Genomic DNA, 20866 nt, shown 5'->3' with positions numbered 1-20866 from the left:
CTGAAGTGTTGTGATTATCTGGTAATCAACCCATTTGATTTTTAATTTATAGACTAGTGTTAACTAGTGTGTTTATGCCTGAAATGCTGCAGTCATTTGTCGGCTGTCTGTCTAACATTTCGGAGACAGCTGGGATGTTGATGTTTGGCGCTTTAAATCAGCATACAGCGCGTGTTTTTGAAATCACGATCGCCTACAAAGTTTCGATTGCCATTAAGAATTACTTGTTTGATTGCACGATGCCGATCGGGAGAAAGAAGGGCACTCTGCACAAGTCTATCAAATGCAACGTAGCAAAGACTGATAGGCTCATGCAGAGATTGATTTTCTCATCAGTTAATGAAAACTTGAAGATGCTATCGTCTTTTCTGATAGGGATATACGCTTTCCATCTTCATTAGTGATTTAAACAAATAAGCCTATAATCAACGATTTAATAAAGTTGTGATTTCTATATAACACCACCAACGAGATCAGAAAAATTAAAGTTTACTGCCGTTGTTTAGCTTTTTGCTGACAGAGCACATTCTACCGGTGTAAGGAACGCCCTGGTATGTGTGCTGCGTCGTGCGTAAATCCGGGGATACCCTCAGGAGAACCCGTGGGTTTTCAGTGACAATAAAACAGCACGTCACAACGAATTATTGTTTGACGAGATAATGCATCTGCTAAAATAAACGTTTCTATTTCCAACCATCTATCCTCTTTAATCTAAGTCCACGCAAAAGCTATGCACAACCGCGTTTTAATGGTAACTCAGTTTGACAGGTGACGAACATAGTCGGCACCCTGCTATGTCACCATGTCAAACACCCGGGGGCAGCAACAGGCTGTGTAGCCCGTCAAATCAGTATTCTGTTTGATCTGAGCAGTTAATTCACGTCCAAACTGCACTTTCGCTTTTTGTTGTTTGACGCATCAGCATAGAGGGAAGGCGTGATCGGACTCTCGGGGATGAACATGAAGAGTTTGTATTCAGTGTGTAAATAGACCCGCCTCCGTACGAAAATAACCGCGGCGAACTGAACAGGAAACGTGTGCGCTTCACCTTCTGCTGCTCACCGATGCATGAATTGACAACAGGTTCCCCAAATCCACATCTACACCGCAATTCGCCGTCCACGCCGCCGCTTCGTGTGAAATCAGAGGAGTAGTTAGGAAAAAAAATAGACAGATGACCTCCTTTTACGACGAAAAAGATTTGGTGGAAGAGCTCAGTCGAGTCAGCTGCCCCGATGAGGATTTGCAGTTTGAGTACCTGTTTGAATATGAGCCGCCGTGCAGTGACTTTGCAGGGGGGCACCAAGGTTTGTCCGAGACTTTTCTTTTTGGCACCCTGAGTTGGCTTGCCTTTCTCTTTCTCTCTGTCTGCTGTGTTGACCACTAGCGAGGCCTTTAAAGTTGCTTAATGTGAATGAAATAAAAAATGAGGAAGTAAAGTTGACAGACTTCGCAATGACGATTCTGACGCCTCGCCATGTGAAAAAAGTCAATATTTCAGCTGATAAATGTATACTTGAGCTAAAAATAACCTGTGTTGTTTTTAAAAAGAAACACGTCTTTGATTAAGATTGATTCATTCATTGAGTGATATTGGTAAAGAAAAACATGAGCTATTCTTTAAAAACAAAGTTGCTATTTTAAAATATGCCCGTTTCTCTGTCAAATGTGTGCATTGTAATAAATTTAATAATTTTGTTCCCTGCAGATGACTCCAACCTTGGACCCCCAAAAGTCCTCAGTCCTGAATCTGAGCAGGCTTACCCCTTGGAGGAGACCTCACCCTATGGTATCAAGTCCTGCAGCCCCGCCTACAGCGAGCACACCGAAGTTCTCACAGGATACGAGAACCAGGAAGCCAGAAACTATCTGGACAGTACCCGACCTGCAGCCTTGAGCCCTCGCATTGAAATCACCCCTTCACGTGAGCACTACAGTCATGGTCGGGACTCTCTGCAGAACCACCATCTAAACATTAGCCCCAGACCTACCCTTACTGTCCCCGGCCATGAAAACCTTGCCTACCGTGAGCCCCAGTGCCTGAGTCCTGCCAGCAGCAATTCCTCCACCAGCTGGCACTCTGAGAACTATTCTCCCTGGGCGTCACCTTGCGTCTCCCCAAGCAGTGCGCAGAACCCTGGAGACCTCTGCCCTCGATTGCAGAACATCCACACTGGCTCCCCTCGCACCTCCCCAGGCACCTCTCCTCGCACCAGCCTAGGTGACGACGGCCTCGGACCCCGTTCTCCCTCACCAAGACCAGGCTCTCGCTCCACCTCCCCACAGGGAAAACGCACCTACGACATGTACAGAAACCCAGGATTAATCCCTGGGCACCGGTCCCGCAGTCCTTCCCCCAATAACGGCCATGAAGATCACAACATAGGCGCCCACTATACACACACCAGCCTTACTGATGCCATGAATGGTTTTGGCACCAATCATCCAAACCTGGTTCCCACTAAAATAGTCAAGACATCCAACCAGGTTTACACTCTGTATCCAGAGAATCATGGTGATGGGAACTACATGGTGTCCTGTGATCAGGACATAAAGACCAAACCTGCTGCAGAGCCTTTCTTTGTTATTCCTTCAATCTGGCCCAAGCCTTTGGTTTCCAGCCTCTGCAGGTAAATTGGCAATGAAGTGAGGCTTTACTCTGATAAGCTCCCACTCTCCATGTGTGTTTATTTATGTAATAATTCTATAATTTTATGAATAATTAATATTTTGCAGCATCCCTGTGGCTTCTCTCCCACCGCTGGAATGGCCGATTCCCAGGCGCACCGACCAGTATGAACTGCACATTGATGTGCAGCCTAAACCACATCACAGAGCTCACTATGAAACAGAAGGAAGCAGGGGTGCAGTCAAAGCCCCCACGGGAGGACATCCTGTTGTGCAGGTATGGCCAAAAGCATCATTAGAAAAAATTAAGTAAAATTCTTAAGCCTATGATTTATTTTTAAGTACTAAATCAGTAAATATGAATAAATCTGTTTTTTACTTTAGTGAATTACCATATGAAGTCATGTTGTCAGGGTTATTCATAAAAGTGCACATTCATAGTTATTTCCATTCCCATATTTTGGGCTCTACTTCAGTAGTCTAATGATTCACAGCTAAACCTAATCCTTATTTTTCTTATACTGGTTTGCCAACTTTCTTCCGATTGGCTGGCCCTTGTAAACAGGAGGTTTGAACATGGGTGGAGATTCTGTGTTCACAGACAGAGCTGTGTGCCTCAAATCGTTATATTACAGGTGTCCGTTTAACTGACATCATACAGAACCAAGCATAGAAAAAAGTGCCTAGAACAGTTTTTAGAGCAGTCTGAATTCTGTTATCGTCCACCGCTGTGACAGTATACACAACAGCAAAGTAAAGAATAAGGAAACTAGTAACAGTTCCGCTTTAAATTAGCTGTCCAGCTTGAGAGCCTCAGGCAACCCTGGTGGGAGGGCTTGCGTGTAATAGTATTTCCTACTCATTATACACTCGGCGGTAGTGGTGGTATTGTTGCCCGGGGTCAGCTGTATGAAAATGACTCTGTGTTAGTTATTGTGGCTACTGCCATGGCACCTCTCCATTTTTTTTTCACTTTCTAAAACAAATCGAAATAGCTGCTGTAACCCCAGAAAAATGACACATTGAAACCAGGGTGTACACTCAGGACAACCCTCGGGTCACTCATCAACTCTAACACACTTTTTTTTCTTTTTGGTGTTAAAGCTTAAAATAGTCTGCAATAGTGCACCTTCGCCGTATGGTTTTAACCACATGTACATATTTGTTCTCATGCTGTTCTGACTTCCTCTTACACTCTGTGTAAGAGGTTTTGACTGTGTGGTTCTTGCGTTAGCTGTGTTGAAGTATTGAAGCGTTCAGCCCCTATGTGTAGAAACTGAATACGGCCTGTGGTTATAATGATTGCAGATAAAAATGAAAAATACTAATATTTTAGTTTTTCTCTAGTCACAAAATAAGATTCAAATATCCACTTTAAAATTAGCTTTGACACAGTTACAGCTGGTGTCCATAAATAGATACAACTTCCTTTTCTTTGTGTTACTGTGGCAACATTTCAGTGCTGTATTTGTCTGTGACTGTGGGGACTTTGTGGAAATTAAGCTTCTAATGCTTCTTTTCCATTTTATGCCCATCCCCAAAGGCGTCACCCTGAGGTCAGTTCTGCCTGCTTCGCCCGGCCAATCAGATGGTCAGGCCTGGCTAGCCACGGTTGCACTCCTTCACCTCCTCTTTCCCTTCCTCTGCCCTTCTTTCACTCTCTGTGTCCCCCCTCCCTCCTTCTCTTCTTCTCTTTGCCTCTGTCTAAGCTTCTTGCCCTCCACTTTACTTTTCCTACACTGTGCTCTGTCATGACTCACGGGTCCTGCCAATGCCATGACAACTGGCCGGCTGCTCACATGGCCTTTTGAGTGTTTGCAGTCAGCTTCCTTCTGTTTGGAGGGGAGCATGCTCATTCATGTTGCCATAGCTTCTGTTCACACTGAGCAGCTGCTGTCAAGCCTGACAGTTGCATCCACTGAGATGATAATTTCTTCAAACAAGTTGGTTTTTTTCCCTGACCGCAGTTAAACGGAGCTCTTCTGAATGGAAATTATGTTGCGAAACAACTTTAAATTAACTTTGCGTGTTGCAGGCTAATGGCAGAGGGACCCGAAGCCTTTTTTTTTTTTTTTCCATTACCCACAATCCAATTCATGTTGTGCTCTATGATAAAGGTTATGCACTACACAGTTTGCATAAAAACAGCATTTAGATGCAAGTTGATGCTTTGTGGTTTTTGCAGGTTTCCTTAGGAGGCAGTCACAGGTTAAAAGTAGCATCTCGGTCTTTTCATGTTCACGGTTTAATCAATATAGTACTTGTCATTTCAGCTAAACTTTAAAAGATAGAATCCCTGCTTAATCCTTCATCCCATCGGAAAGAACGAGTACAAGGCCGTAGGATTTGAGCTCTCTGCTGGCTTCCGTTCAAGGCTGCAGAAAAAAGACTCATGTGTTTGCACGTGGGTCTGACACAGATTTGCCATCACTGGGGGTGGGGGGGGGACAACATCTGGAAATGCAGAGTTAGAGAAAGCGGCTATGGAGAAGCACAACCAGTTAAACGTGACTGAAATATTTCCTTCGTACTGTATCTCTGCTTCCTTGCTTTCCAGAGGATGCTTTAAGTTAAAAAAAGAAAAGAAAATGACTGAGTGCTATTTCTTCGTTTACAGTTACATGGCTATAGAGGCAAGGAGCCGCTTGGCCTGCAGATTTTTATCGGTACAGCTGACGAGCGCATCCTCAAGCCTCATGCCTTTTACCAAGTCCACCGCATCACTGGCAAAACAGTTACGACCACCAGCTTCGAAAAGATTATCAACGGCACCAAAGTCCTTGAGATCCCGCTGGAGCCAAAGAACAACATGAAAGCAATGTGAGATAAGCATAGTGTCCACTTTTAAACCCCGGATCGGTCTTTTTGCAGTCAAATGTTTTAAATATTAAAGTTATGAACATTTTGTTCTCGCCGCAGCATCGACTGTGCTGGGATCCTGAAGCTCAGGAACGCCGACATCGAGCTGAGGAAGGGCGAGACGGACGTCGGTCGGAAAAACACCAGAGTCCGACTTGTGTTTCGTGTACACATACCTCAGCCCGGAGGACAGCACGTCTCTCTCCAGGTGGCCTCACATCCCATTGAGTGCTGTAAGTAGCTGCACATAATTACATTTAACAATATGTTTTATTTTTGCGTTATTGTAACTATTAATATCACCCTGATAGACCAAGAGCTTTATGAATTTCAGCATGTGCGCTTCCCATTGAGGTCAAACTGCTTTTCAAGAGTTAACAAAACTCCATACAAAACAAACATAAAAAAAGGAACCCACATTCAAATGAGTTGCCTGATAGTATGAAAGACCTCTTTATGCTACCAGGGCTTCCATCCAGTTGGTGGGCACAGCATGTGTCAGTGTCTGTGTACCTGTTTGTATGTGCACAGTAGTAAAGTCTGTGTTTGGGTACATCAGCGAATGTGTACGCAGTGTTATTAAAGCACCGGGTGTAATCAAAACTCAAACAAGAAGGGCCTTTATCTGGCTTTAATCAACACCCTGGTCAAGTGTTGCACCATCTGCGTGCAATATGCTCCTGTCATTGTAAAAAGTCATGATGCAGAATACAATATTATGTTGTAAGTATTTTTTTCCATCTGCTCGCCGATCACAGATAGGGAGAAACAACAGTTACTACCTCTTTTTTTTTTAAGGTGAATTTCTGAAAAATCATTGTATGTGAAAACCAATCGAGCGTAAAGCTGCGCACAGTAACACCTGTGCTGCATCTGTCAGGCGTATTGTTAAGCAGAGGGTCAGTGATGGGGTGTTTGAGGAGATGAGGCACCTGCTTGTGTCATCCTCTTTGTTCTACCCTTTTGCAGTGTAGTAGGTTGAACCGGCCGATTTAAAGGTCAGCGGCGTGTTTGTCAGTAGCTCAGTTCCCATCAGTAAATGTGGAGATTCAGCTGAACAGGAGATCTGGCTGAACTGATGATAACAGGGCACCAGTGAGGAACTGTCTTGTTTTTTTTTGTTTGTTTTTTTTTAAATGAATAAATGAATACAAAGCTGATGGCTACGGGAATAATATCTGTTTCCCTTTAACATATACATATTACATAACATGTCCATTTCCAGTTAAGCAGGTGTATTTCTTTCCGCACGTTTGAGTATTGTATGCATTTTTGTATCGGCCTCATCTAAACGTTCAATTCAGTTCTCGTATTTCAATCAACTGGAAATATTTGTCCGATTTAACGATTTGACTGCACAACACAGCACATTTACAGTTTTTAAATGTTGCATCATTCTTTTAGGTGTTAGTTTTATTTTGTTCTTTGTGTCTGTACGGTACTTGATTGTAAATGGGCTCAGACAGCAACAACCTCCCTTTGCTCTTGTAGGTTGTGATTTGACTGATTTTAAGCTTCGGCTGATTAAAACCGAAAGCACTGGGTGAGATTGTTGAATGACTCAGCATCAAATGTTTAGTGCCAAACACTGTCACTTCTTGGTAATGAGTAGTTTTGCATTTGTGAGAAATCAATAATGAACTTTCAGATCATCTGTTACATGCTTTTTTTTTCTTTTCTGCAGTATTGGGCTGAGACTAAAAATTGGTTATGTAGTCTGTGATATGTCAGAGCTGGGGAAAAACTGCCAATACCTGCTGCATAGCGTCCAAGAACAGCATAGAAATCAAAGATGTTCAGTATAAAACTAAGAAAAACAGAAAATCCACACACTGGAGAAAGTGACACCAGTAGAAAGGCAGTAAATGTTACACGCCACCCTTTTGTGTGTCCCTGCAGCTCAGCGTTCAGCTCACGAGCTTCCCATGGTTGAGAAGCAGGACATGGACAGCTGCTCTGTTCTGGGTGGCCAGCAGATGATCCTGACTGGGCAGAACTTCAGCTCCGATTCCAAGGTCATTTTTATGGAGAAAACACAGGGTAAGCAGCATTCCAAAAACATGCTTTGCTTTCAAACCAAATCAGTGACTGAATTCATAAAATCTTTGTGGTGTCTGTCGATTTGTCAATTCCACTGTTGCACAACATTGTGTCACAGTAACAGCACAACACGAACGACAACTAATGAGTCATAATTGGCCGTGTCTGTGCACGAGGTCATAGCTGTTACGTGTCTTCGCTTTCATTTAATAGATGGATCTGCGTGAATTATTTGCATGATCTGAAGGATAACGCTGCTGCCTGACTTCCTTTTGACCTTTTCTCCCTCACCTCCATGTCTTATCAGTCACACGGGCCTCTTGTTATTTGATCAATGGTGTCACATAAAAGTTTGTTTTATTTGTTGAAACAAATGGACGGAACAAAAGGATTTATTTTTAGCAGCGAGGAAGTGCAGTAATTTTTCTTGCCTTCTGACATTCTTACGCCAGACTGAAGCATTTGTACTATGATTGGGAGCTTTTATGGTTCTTGTCTTAGGTCAAAGGTCAGAAGTTCTGTTGTTCTGGGTTTCCCTTATTTTGATTAAATGGCATCAATGCTGTATTTTTAAATCTACAGGCTACCTAAAATAAAACTTGGACATGCACATCGCAGGTGCTTCCCCTCCTCTCCTCCTTCTTCTTCTTCTTCGGGGTTCCCTGCTGCTGTGTTATGAAACAACAGCAATGGATAGTAATACAGAGATGGAAAAATAAATCTTACAAAGAGGGGTTGCCGATGTTTTGAAGAGTTTGTGTATGACACAAAGTTCTGGACCAGTGAGGCTGTGAAATCCCTCCAAATCCCTCTGCTGCTATTGGCTGGAGCTCCCCTGACTCCTGTGCTTGGACGGGGAGAGCTGTACGGAGAGAAGGAAAGCTTCTCTGTCCAAGTAAATTTTCTTTCTCTGTTTCCAGCTCCATTCCTTGCCCCCTTTCCCCCCCTCCACATGCAATTATCTCCAAAAGTACACGCAGTCAGGGGTATCCCTTGGAGTAGAATTGCAACAAAATGCAAACAAATAGAAATGCCAAGAAAGCAGAAATGGTCACGTTTTGTAGCAGTGGAGAAAGTTGATCATAAAAATAAAGCTAAGAAAAAAAGTTGGCAACATGCGTGGAATCCCCCTTTTCTCCTGCTGACTCATTTTAGCCATGTGTTATTAATTCACGATCTGACAGAGGGTTTCCCAACTGCACTAACATTCAAACAGAACTCGCTGCAGCACATGTCCTGTCATGTGTTGGGGCATGTGGAGTTTACATTCGCAGGCACATGTTGTTTTCAACTTTTGCACATAAATGACAACTGCATTTAAATCTGATGAAGTGTGAGATAACGTAAACCTTTACCGCCATAGATATAATCCAAGGTACTATTGTGTTTTACTTTGTTACATTACTATTTAGTCGGCTCAGGACGTTCAAAAGTCACACGTCTTTCTGAACAATGGAAGGCTGTATGTGTGTTTGGGGTAAACCTACCGATCCTCTATCATGGGCGTGCGTTGTGGGGTAAGAGGAAGTGGTTTCAAAAGTGATATCATCTCCAAGCACAAAGATGCTTTTTCTGTCGACATGAACTGTAATTCAAATGGGACTCGTGGGGACATACAGTAGATGTGTCTAGTAATGCACGTCCCTGCGTTTGAATTGGTGAAATAAAATAAGCAAAAATATACTTGAAAAGGACAGAAAATCAATTTCTCAACCGTTTTAGTTTCACCGGTTTCCAAATTTACACGTTGTCAAGTACATCTGGAAGCAATCAACCTCACTTACCCTGTAGAATTAATTACCACATGTTCTTAAGTGTAATTAGGTTTTTGCTTTCTCTTTCCTTCTTTCTAGATGGGCAGCAAATCTGGGAAATGGAAGCAACGGTGGATAAAGACAAAAGCCAACCTGTATGTGTTAAACATGACACTTAAATTCTGGATATCTATCCATTAGTTCAAATAAATGAATCACTTTCAGTACATAATAGAGCATTGTCTTGTAGAGTATGCTGTTTGTGGAGGTGCCGCCCTACCGGGATGCATCTGTCTGCAATCCTGTCAAAGTAAACTTCTACGTCATCAATGGCAAAAGAAAGCGCAGCCAGCCTCAGCATTTCACCTACACACCACTGGCATGTAAGAATGCTGCTCAGCCTCTTTTTGGTATGCTTTTTTCACATACTGTGTTTTTAAAGAATTATATGTAAATGATTTTCGTGGTATTGTTCACAGCCATCTTACTCATTTTTTTTCCCTCCTCAGCTCCATCCATTAAGACGGAGCCTATAGATGAGTATGAAGCAGAGCGCATGGGCTTTGCCATGCCTCAAATCTTGGGCTTATCTCCTCATTCCTACTACCATAACCCACGTGGCATTCTCCACCCAGACAATGGCCTGGTCTCTGGCATGGCTCCCTGCCAGCGCCTCAGCTCCAGCCTTCCAAACCAGGATGCACGTTTCCAGCAGCAGAGCCCGGCCATCGTGTACTCACGTGGAGGCAAGAGTCTGAGTGGCAGCCCTGCTATGTGGCAGACCGGAGGGATGATGCCTGACCCCCACAGGTCGGTCCTGGTCCACACAGGCTCCCCGGCTCAGTCTGTGGGGCCAGTCAATGCAGGTCAACACCCCTCTATCATCCAGTTCTCTCCCACCAACCACCACCTGATCCGAGCAGGTGAACCTCAACCCCTTACTGGGCCTCAACCTGACAACCAGCAGATCATATACTGTGATAGCTATTCCCCACAGGCAGCTGCCGCCCATTCACCCACACCCCCCCAGGTAGCAGTAACCCACCCGCAGCACTACCCCACCGTGATTCAGCAGCAGAAAGGCAGAACTCCAGCTGGGACGGGGCAGATAGACGCTTCGGGAGATGGACAGAGACGAGTGACGGTCAAGGAAGAGAATTTGGACCAGGCCTACCTAGATGATGGTGAGTGTAAGTTAATGCTTTTATACTCAGTGTGAGTGGTCAATTGCAGCTTGTGTCTGAGTCTCCAGATTCAGGGCCAGACAACGTGATGGATAGGTGCAGTTCCGATTTGATAAGACCCACTAACAAAGATATGACTTTTCCCAAGAACAATTCAAGGATATTTACAGTATCTCCTTTTCACATATCCTGGTCCAGTCTGTGTGCTATAGTATTCCTCTGAACAAAGCCAGCAGAACAAACTCGCACTGTTAAAACAATCCTTGCCGGGAGGTGCAGTTATGTTCCATTCAAGGTGGAAATAACAGGGATTGTGAGTCATATGTTTATACTTGTGCTTGTCAACCCCACTACCCTCTGACAGAATTAATGTCAGGCCACATCCAGCAGCAGGCATGAGGTTATACCTCTTCCTTAGAATTTCTCCAAACCGTGCTGTCTTTTAAAATAAAACAAGCAGCTCTGAATGCGGTGCAATATTTTTCTTACCTTTGGTTTTTGTCAGCCGGGTGGTTTTTAAAGTTAGACTTTGCTCGTCAATGCTCTGCTCCATTCAAAAATGCTCATTCTGCTGGTCGTAGGGGTTCATCTGGCACTGGCAAACATCAGGAAATGAGCTTTTTCATGCATTAAAGACAGGGCGAGAGGGAGAAAAAAGTGGCACTCTGCTGACCGCCTGGACATGTTGACACTGTTATGAAGTGAAAAACAACTTCCATGGCAACCATTGTCAAACAGTGGAACGTGCTGCCTGGGAGAACTGGGGAAAGCCTTTTTGTTTGTTATAGTTGGCCAGGATTTCTCCTTGGCCCTATGCCCCTCGATTCTGTCGGGGAGCCCACCAGAGGTTTAGGTTTTTTCCGACCACGGGATTCTGCCAATCTGGCACAAGAAATTCCTATTTGCAGCTGCTGTCCTCCAGAGATCCAGCCTGATCCCTGTAAGATAGCAGGAGGGTGGAGGGTAGTTCGCAGGAAAAGGGAAGGAGCTGTGTGTGTTTGCACATGTGCGTGCTTCAATGGAAAAAATGAAACGAAGAAAAAAAGCTAGCAATGGAATTTGTGTTTTTTGGATGGAACTTGCAGGATTTTCCTCCACAGTAAACAGCAACAGGGCTGTGAGCTGGTGAATTAACAAGGAGTTAGAGAAATGGTCAAACTGGGGCCCTCTTTCATCCTCCCATCATCAAAAGCTGATGACGGTCAGTCATTTTCCCCAGGTGCCCCTGCTTGAGTTTAACTTTAACCCTTTATCTCATGAAAACTACTTGCAGTTCCTGGGATTAAAAACTGTCTTTTATTAATCTGAGCGTCAAGTGATTTTACAATTTTCAATATGATCATGGCAGTTCTATAAGTTCACACCATTCCTGAATGTAAAAACCTTATTAACCTTATGTAGCATTTGTAGCTCGATAGCTCTGCCATTGTCTTATCACTCCCAACAGATGACAGGCCACCTACGCATGCCATCATTGCTATTTAGTGAGAAAAAGAGGGGGATTACCCAAGAGTCAAAACATTTTTAGGGGGTGAGAAGATAGGTGAGGCTGAAAAAATCCCTTCCAGTTTGAGTGGAAGGTTGCTGAAGTTTGATCCTGACCGCATAACACTCATTTATGTTAGGTAAAAAAGTGTTTTATAGCCCTAAGTGAGATTGTCAACATTACTCATCAAGCCATGTGTTAAAGTCTATAGTCATTTTTGAAAAAGAGGTGATGCCACATCCTGGTATCGTCACACTGTTGTGGTCCGTAACTGTCACATCTCAGAGGGACTTTAAAGTGTGTCAACTCCAGAGACGAGTGTTAAATGAAAACCTGCTATTTGTTCTCTTACAAAGTGTGGCTTCTAATTTCTCCCACGCAGAGGGCTTGAATTCTTATGCCCTTCGAAAAGTTCCCGTGCCCTCTGCTGATATTCAGACGTGACCGTTCTTCTGTTGACTGGTATTTATTTACATTATCTAGTCAACTTGGTGAAAGATGCCTGTCAGAGCCTGCCTTGTTATGAACCACAAAGGTCAAGAATCACTGCCATCAGTTACTACATGTCATATAGTTTGTCAAAGCAAAAATAGGACAACTGGCACAGCATACAAAGGCTGAAAGTGACAGATTTGGTGGATGTGGAATAAAGCCTGGAGGCAGTGGAGCAGGTGAAATTGTTCCAGCAGGTAGAGATCAGCGCAGGAAAGATAAAGCACATAGCAACAGCCTGGTGGACGTGCATTAGTCTCAGCTCACTTACATCTCATTTGAAAGACTTAAAGACTCAATCGCGCCCTTCCAGATGCGATTATGCTACATAATACAGCTTTAAAATCTGCAGTCTGCACTGTGTGCAATACAAATACGGTAATGCAAATTGTTTCTTTTTTTTTTTTTAAACCTGTCCTGTCCGGCATTTTTAGCAAGCAGAATCATGGTCTGAATGCTTTGTTGTGCCAAACACATTTGCTTTGCCAGGAGGAGCACTATAGACTCTCTGTTTATTTATTTTATTTTATTATTTGCATTAATATCAGAGTGGGTATTATGCTGGAGCAGACATGGGGGGGAATGCCAGGTTGGCTAAAGTAAGGAGAAGGTGGCGGAGGAATAGAAAAAGAGAGGAAAAAGAGAGGAAAAAGGGGTGGGGGTGACAAAGGTCTATTCAATTCAATTTTATTTATACAGCACCAAATCATGGTGCTTTATATTGTAAGGTAGACCCTACAATAATACATACAGAGAAAAACCCAGCAATCATATGACCCCCTATGAGCAAGCACTTTGGTGACAGTGGGAAGGAAAAACTCCCTTATAACAGGAAGAAAGCTCCAGCAGAACCAGGCTCAGGGAGGGGCGGCTGCCGTGACTGGTTGGGGTGAGAGAAGGAAGACGGGACAAAAGACATGCTGTCTAGGATGAATCTAACAGACATGCTGGGTCTCCAACTGCTGCATCAGCACCTGAAAGACAAAACAACCTCTGTTTGTTTTGTCTTTCAGGTGCTAAAAATCTGCAGTCTGCACTGTGTGCAGTACGAATACAGCAATGCAAATGTTTTTAGTGACAAGTGAGGGGGAAAAAAGTAATTTATTTTAATTCAATCTGCTCCTGAGCGGAATTCTAATGTGCAACAAAGTATATTAAACCAAAAAGGATTTAACACCTGTAATATTTTTTTAACTTAAGGCTCAATCTGACAGTTGGACTCTCATAAGAACAGAAAATGAATTATGGAGAAAATGTTTTCATGCAAATCAGATTCAAATCAGTCCCTTCATAGCCAGCGTCAAAAAAATAACAACACTCGTGAGCAGGTTATTCACTCTGTGTGTGTGAGCTTTGTTGCAAAATGCAAGCTTGTCACTCTAAGTGCTGAAACACCAGAACTGCAGTTAGATTAGCAGTTAGATGTCAGTCCACTCCCTCCACTTTCTCTTTTCAGTGGATGAGTTTTTAGCTTCACAGTGTCATTGCAGTGAAATAAGAGCTTCATTTAAATAGATCGGGTCATATGAAAATATTAAAAATACTGTATGTTCAAACATGTACACTGTATGAACATGCAGATACTTGCATATGCACAAACACACACATTCCAGCTCACAGCAGGCAACTGAGTCAGCTACTGTACAGAGTTTCCCTTTCTCTCCCTCTCTTTCTCTCCCCTCTCTTCCCACCTTTGGTTGGTAAACAGTCCAGCTCATTGGTATAGAACTCAGGAGCCAGACACTCACCTATTGAACAGACTAGTCTGAGTGTTCCCTAGGCCTGCCTCAAATTGCCAGTGTGTGCCAACCCTTCATTCGAATCAGTAAAGCCCCACTGTATGTTGCTCCTCTGTGGCACTCTTGCTCCTTCTCTAAGCTGGTTTTATACTCAGGAAAAATCCTGTGGCACTGCTGGAGAGATGAAAGTTTCTTTAAGGCATTGGGTGTCAGAGGGAATTCCACTACAGACTAAAATAAACAGGGAGGCCGATGTTGTGACGACAGCAGAGCATCCAGTTTGGCTACTCCTGCAGTGCTGGAAGTCTCAGAAGCTGCTTTGGCTGAAAAAATGCACTCAGCGCTGAGCTGCTCTTTCACAAAGGAAGACAAGGGAGAGGCTGAGAGAAAGAAACAAAGACTGGGTTAAGGTTAAAGGTACTTTAAGTTTGAATTAGAATTATAGTTTGTATCCCCTAAAAACCACACGACACTCCACCAAAAACGAGTCAGAAAAACAAACCAAAAAACATAACACGACTCTTCCTAGCTTCTAATATATTTTGTGGTCTTCGGTTTGCTCTGTGCCTGCTCAGAAGTGCAGCTGTGTGGGTGAGATAATGTCAGATATTGTTTTACATGAGCTTAAATGTAGTCGCACCCTAAGCTTTGACACTATGTAAATTAAAGATGGAAATAGAACATACACAGTTGGGCTGAACTAAGTTAATCTCTCTTTATCTAAAGCAAGATGGAAGTTTTTTTTCTAACAGTGGTTAGAAAATCAGATTTGAATATTTCATATTCGTAGGTGTGAAGTTACAGAGGCAGCTTAATATATACCAACTTTTTTGTATTCTTGTCAATGGATAATTATTACATATGTAGCCCAATGAGCATGAGCAAGTCATTTTCTGTAAGGTTAGGAAGAAGGCAACTTATGTTAACCTTGGGTTCCCACAACACAATAATAACTCAAATATTTCATTCATAGATGACATTTTATTGGGTTCATGTATGATTTGCTGATTTCACAGACACTGAAATAGCAACTTTAACAGTAGCAGTAAATGGCATAAAAAAAGTACATATTGCAACGTACTACTTTGTGTATTAGGAATAACAAGTCATGAAAATTATGACTGTTGTGCCATACACAAAAATGCAGATGTCTCACTATCTGGATCCTGCTGCTGTAGCACCGCATGAAGCTGCAGATAGTTAATAAAATCAGAGGAAAGACTCCTACAAACAGCTGTAAGCCAAAAACTTCCTGTTGATATTTGGTCAAACCCGGATTAAATTTATTGGTGTTGATCTCTTACAGACAGGTCTGTGTACATCTCTGGTACATTACAATATTTGTTCCACTCGCTCAGAGCAGAAAAACCCAGCATGTTTTTTATTCGAGTGGCATGAAATTAAAGGTAAAAATGTGTGTGAAGGTTGGGTATCCTTATAAATGACACAAGTAAACATATTACTCCTTGTTTGGGTTCTTATAAAAAATGACTGACAGCTTAGGTGACTGGTTAGCATGCTTTCAAGCTAAGCTAATTGGCTCACGACTGTAGTGGGTTTCTTGTTTACCCTGTTAATAAGGAGGCATATTTCCTAAATAAAACATCTGACTAAGGTGTATTTAATGAGGAATACCAAGTCAAACAGAATCAGAAGCATCCTTTTAAAAAAGAATGAAAAAACAAACAAACTCTAGCAGAAAACTCTGCAAACCTGACAGACTGCTGTACAAACTACGCTAGCTGGATAATCACATTTTAACGGTTCAATAGGCCAATCCTAAAATGAAGACTATTACCATGGTTACAGAATCACAGGCATAATATGCTCTGTAATGGCTTGGTCACAGGCAAGAAGCTTTTTTTGGGTCCTCTTTGAAATACTTTTATTACTCATGCGTCCTAATGAGTTCCCCGGGGCATAGTGGAAGCAGTGGCACCAGCCTATAATGTCTGAGAGCCAGAGTGTACACAGCAGGCTGCCAGATAAACACCACAGCTCAACACAGACGGCATGGCATTTGTGAAGCAATGACATATTACACATAGTCATCATTCCTAGCTTCTTAACGCTGAACTACCTAAGCAGGCAGGAAGTTTAAGTAAGACTATACAACAAGTAGTTACACTTCCTTGTCTCTACTATTTGGCTGTTTTACTCAGCAGATAAAAACAAAACTCCATGAACTCAAACCTGTGCTGCTGAGAGAGATAAACAACTGCACCTATTATGTGTGAAACGCAATATTTATTATTATTTCGAATGCAACTTGTATGTCCCCCCCCCACACACAGTGCTTCTATTTTTAGAGCTGTGACACCATGAAAGTTTCCATTTCAACCCCCTTCCTCTGCTGTCGAAGTGTGTTTACACACACTTGTAATCGGCTGAGCAACAACCAGTAATTGCTTGCTACCTCTAGAGGTTACTCTATATAAATGCAGCATTTGTCTACCCTCCATCGACGCCCTTCACAGGATATCAGTCAGACTGTAAATTTTCCTCACTGAGGAATATTTCTAAAAGGGATGTTATCAGTGTCACTGTTTTACGTTGTCAGGAAGGCATTGTTTTCTTACCATTTGGGAATTTTTGTGTGAAACTGATCGCGTCAGTGTCTGATATTGCTGTCTTTATTTTTCTTTACAGTGAATGAAATCATAAGAAAGGATCTGACGGGTGTTCAGGCCAGAGGTCAGACATAGAGGAGGGACTCCAGCAGGAAATGACAACATACCCTTACCCCCCACCCCCCGACAAACAAACAGACAGACATTAACGGGCAGTCCATCGAGGTGACGCATTTCCACTACCAATCAGACCTTCTCTTCCTTATTTTCGCTACCCATGGTGATAGAAATATGGCTGCTGTGTTTGTTTTGGATGTTTTCCTGCCATAAACATTTGGCCAAACAGAAGATTTCATTTGACCCGTAACGTCTGCCATCAACACCCGACAGGTTTCCAACAAATAACACCACTGAGGAAAGGCAGAAAATTGTGCCTTATTTTGTTCATGATGTTTTTCAGGTGGAAACACTGTTTATAACCAAAGAGAAAAAAACATAAAAATGTTGAAGTCCACAAACAGCATAGCCATAATGTCCAGACAATAAAGCCACACCGGTTTGCCTTATCATAAATGACGACATCAACAGGTTAATGTCGCGATGTAAAGTCATCCCATGTACAATGTTCTTTGTTTTTTTTGGTCATTTTTTCCATCCTTTGTGCACAAAGTGCGTGTTTTGTCTTTTTGTATGTATTTTTTTTACATGTAAAGATTGACCAAAGCTTACGTGTTGATCATCTCATTTTAAGTGCAGTTTTCTTGTGAAGCGCACACTGCTGCCTTAAGCATATACAAATGAACTGTTGTGACATCTCCTAATATGCACTGTTTTTCAGAATGGGATTTCAATGTTTATTATTATTTTTATATATTATTTGTGAATAATGCACCGTTTCCTATTCATATAGTATATATTCAATTATATCCAGGTGCCAAGATAGCTTTATGGGGACGTGTGCTTCATTTTTAAATGATTTCCATGCACAATAGTTGAGGTTTTATTTCCCAATATTGCAGCTAACAATCTAACTGAAGTCTCACTCATGCAAACTGAAGTGAGATCATTTGATTTAATTTGATATTTTGTTATTTTTTTTTTAAATCGTAATAACAACTCAGCAACAAAATGTCCAAAGTTTAAACTGTGTATTGTTTTGTGAATAGCTGCATTTTGAATTTATCCATAATGGCCATCATTATGCTTGGAGCTAATTGCCTGTCTATTCAGAACTATTGTGCTTGCAGATGCAAAGAGCATAGAAATTATTTTCTGTAATTGCCATAAAACGTAAGCACAAAATAGTTATACAGTCAGGATTACCGATGTGCTCATATATCTCGCCTTAAATAGAAAAGCACAAGTTTAAGTGTAATTCCGAGTGAACAGTAGTACATTAAATACCAAGTGCCAGTTATGTAACTCTAAAGCAGTAAAAATACATTAAAGTAAAATGTAGGCCTGAGTCACAAGAGTTAGCACTTGATGTGGACCTATTTGATAGAAAATATCTATATTTTGTTATATTCGTAAAGCTAATATTGATCATTTAAGGATATTTCTCATTGAGCCAGTGCAGTACAAGTGCATCTGACATTTCTTGAATGTAATTTGTATGAAACACCTTTTTCCCCTTTTGTGTAAATAGTAAATAAAGCGTTACGAGAAGTAATTTGTTGTCATATATCATTTTCTCTCTTTTTCTGTAGAATACACATATGTTGTCTTTGTTTTATTGCCATGTATCTTTAATCTGAAGGGATTTACATTAACCTTACCTATAGTAGTTTTATAGTATATTTTTGTCTGCCTTATTATTTTACGTCCTATGGTAATGGAAATGTTATTAATACTGTCTTATTCAATTTTCTATGATGAGAATTGTCATCAATCTGTTTGAGCCTTTGTGCCTCTAAAAAAATAAAATTAAATAATAAAAAAAAAAATTATTGATGCCATTTTTGTATCCCTGAATGAAGCAATAAATAATCCCCCCAACACATTATGATGGTGTTTGTTTAAATGTGTCACTTTTCCTATTAATGGAGTGAATGAATAATTTAACATGCATTTAGATTCTGATCAACCTTAAATATTCTGGGCATATAAGCTAAAATGGTCTCTTCATTTTCGAGAGGAAAATTGTAAATTAATAGACCCAAAGAAGACAGTGACTCATCAACTACTCCCTTCCTGTACTGAGCCAGGGACAGATGTAGTCCTATTCATCGGAGACTCTGTATGTTTGCTAATAGCTTAAACGGCATGAAAATATCCAGAGCTCGACCCTTTGAATGTCATGTGGTATTTACACGGGCACACGTGAGGGAGGACAGTACACACACAGTTTTGAATCCTCCTTCAAATAACAAATAACAACAAGAAGGGGACTCACATGCTACCCTGAGGCTGCAGTTGCTATGGAGATAGCTTGTTTGGTGTTCGGCCCCTGTTTCGGGAGGAGGACTGTGTGAATGAACCTTGTGTTCAGGAAGTCTCTGGATATGACATCATCATGGGTGAAAAAGAAGCACGTGGGCTTCTCTGCATGAGGCGTTTGCGGCCCACTCGCGCACAGATATGCCTGGATGACTAATGTGCCCTTTAGCACTCTATGGTGTAATGAGTTTGGAGTGCATACAGATTAACTGTGTGAAATCGGTTAAGAATGAAATACATGATGAGCATGGCATTTCATTCAGCTCATTTTTGTGTTATTTCCAAAAAAAAAAAAAAAAAAGCGCTCTGAGATCATCCTCACAAAAAGGCCATCAAGCTCAACTAAGCACAAAATTTGTATTTTGTTAACTGCAAATGAAACGCCACACTTAAATCCAGATTTAAAACATGCCCAAGTCACAACTGGCTAATTACTTCATTAGCCGGCCGTTTAGGTGCATTGATATGGCGTTAAAATATGAGTAAATATGGCAGTGGAAGCTGCTGAGCAACAGTTGTGTGGAATAAAGGTGGCTTTATCCTCTTGCAGACACTTTGAAGACTCATTTTTTCAGACATGAGTCAGTGTCCTGGGCTTCAGGTGAGTAACTGCTCCTCGTAGTATTGGCTTTAGTGGGTGAAAAACTTTAAATGCTATAAAAAATAAAGACCATAATTAGACATGATGCATTTTGGCAATATTATGGTTTCATTTAAATTAAATATGCTTTTGATTACGTCCATTTAGCAGAACTTAAAATTACCAACTTTTAATCATAATCTCACTTTGACTCAGGTGAAACACAAATTGGGAAATGACCTTTAAAAAGATTAAATCTGGTATAAATATCGCGTATCCCAGCTATAAATGATGAAACATAACATGCACAATTTATAGCTTGTATTACAGTGACAGCTAGTGAGACGAGAGAAAACTAAAAGTAAATGGTGAGCTCTGCTGATGTCCTGCAGAGGGAGACAAGAACTTGTGAATGGAGTTCTGAAAGGAGGGGCTGTTTGACAGCTCTCCACTGGAATCAAGAGACAGTTACTGAGGTACAGGACACAAGTACACCATTTTTGGAATAATGGGAATACTTCAACAGCGTGCTTTGTATTTTTTCAACCACTGAACTGGCAAATTCTCTTACTTCAAAATTGCAAATTGAATTTAACGGGGCACACATGAGCAGCTCACAAAAGCTTCTTTGACAAAGCAGCTGCATGCTTAATTTAGCCTTTTAAATACATTTTAAGATGTTATACCGTTCTGAAACCATTTTTGGCACCTAAACAGTATGCTCAAAGTAGATGCAGCAAATGCAGCTTATGAAATACAAATGCAAGTCTGAATCACATTGCTCTAAAAGGGGTTCAGTTTCCCTTGGATGAACAAAAAAGACTGAAAATTACATAAAAGAGCTGATGGGCAAAAATAGATTTGACAAACAGGAAAGAGCCTCTTTATGGTTAGCTAGAAGTGCACAGTTACAGATGTGTTTGGCATGGGAAATATACACAGCGGATGTCACTTTGTAATCATAACATAAGCCTAAATCATCAGTGTTTCAAGGACTCTCAGTGATAGATTAGTAAGAGATGTGTGTGCTGTGCAGACTGTAAAACATGCAGGAATGTAAGATGTATTGAGATCCTCATTAGAAAATGAGCTGAT

General features: G+C 41.6%; 1 protein-coding gene across 4 annotated transcripts; it reads left to right on the top strand.

Moving 5' to 3' along the window:
- The first annotated feature begins 976 nt into the window (after positions 1 to 976).
- Positions 977 to 18653, top strand: nfatc2a (nuclear factor of activated T cells 2a). 4 transcript variants are annotated; one of them, XM_063463751.1, is made up of 10 exons: positions 977 to 1307; positions 1709 to 2630; positions 2737 to 2905; positions 5246 to 5448; positions 5548 to 5720; positions 7387 to 7527; positions 9381 to 9436; positions 9532 to 9664; positions 9791 to 10465; positions 16832 to 18653. In XM_063463751.1, exons 1-10 carry the CDS (start codon positions 1175 to 1177, stop codon positions 16885 to 16887), a joined length of 2661 nt encoding a protein of 886 aa, XP_063319821.1. In that variant the 5' UTR covers positions 977 to 1174; the 3' UTR covers positions 16888 to 18653. The 4 variants fall into 4 exon arrangements, with proteins under 4 accessions (XP_063319821.1, XP_063319820.1, XP_063319819.1 ...); XM_063463750.1 differs by having other exon boundaries at positions 9791 to 10471; XM_063463749.1 differs by having other exon boundaries at positions 9532 to 9691.
- The last annotated feature ends 2213 nt before the right edge of the window (positions 18654 to 20866 follow it).

This window comes from Pelmatolapia mariae, linkage group LG20 (assembly GCF_036321145.2).
Source record: "Pelmatolapia mariae isolate MD_Pm_ZW linkage group LG20, Pm_UMD_F_2, whole genome shotgun sequence".
NCBI lineage: Eukaryota > Metazoa > Chordata > Actinopteri > Cichliformes > Cichlidae > Pelmatolapia > Pelmatolapia mariae.
This window is presented reverse-complemented; position numbering and strand designations above follow the sequence as displayed.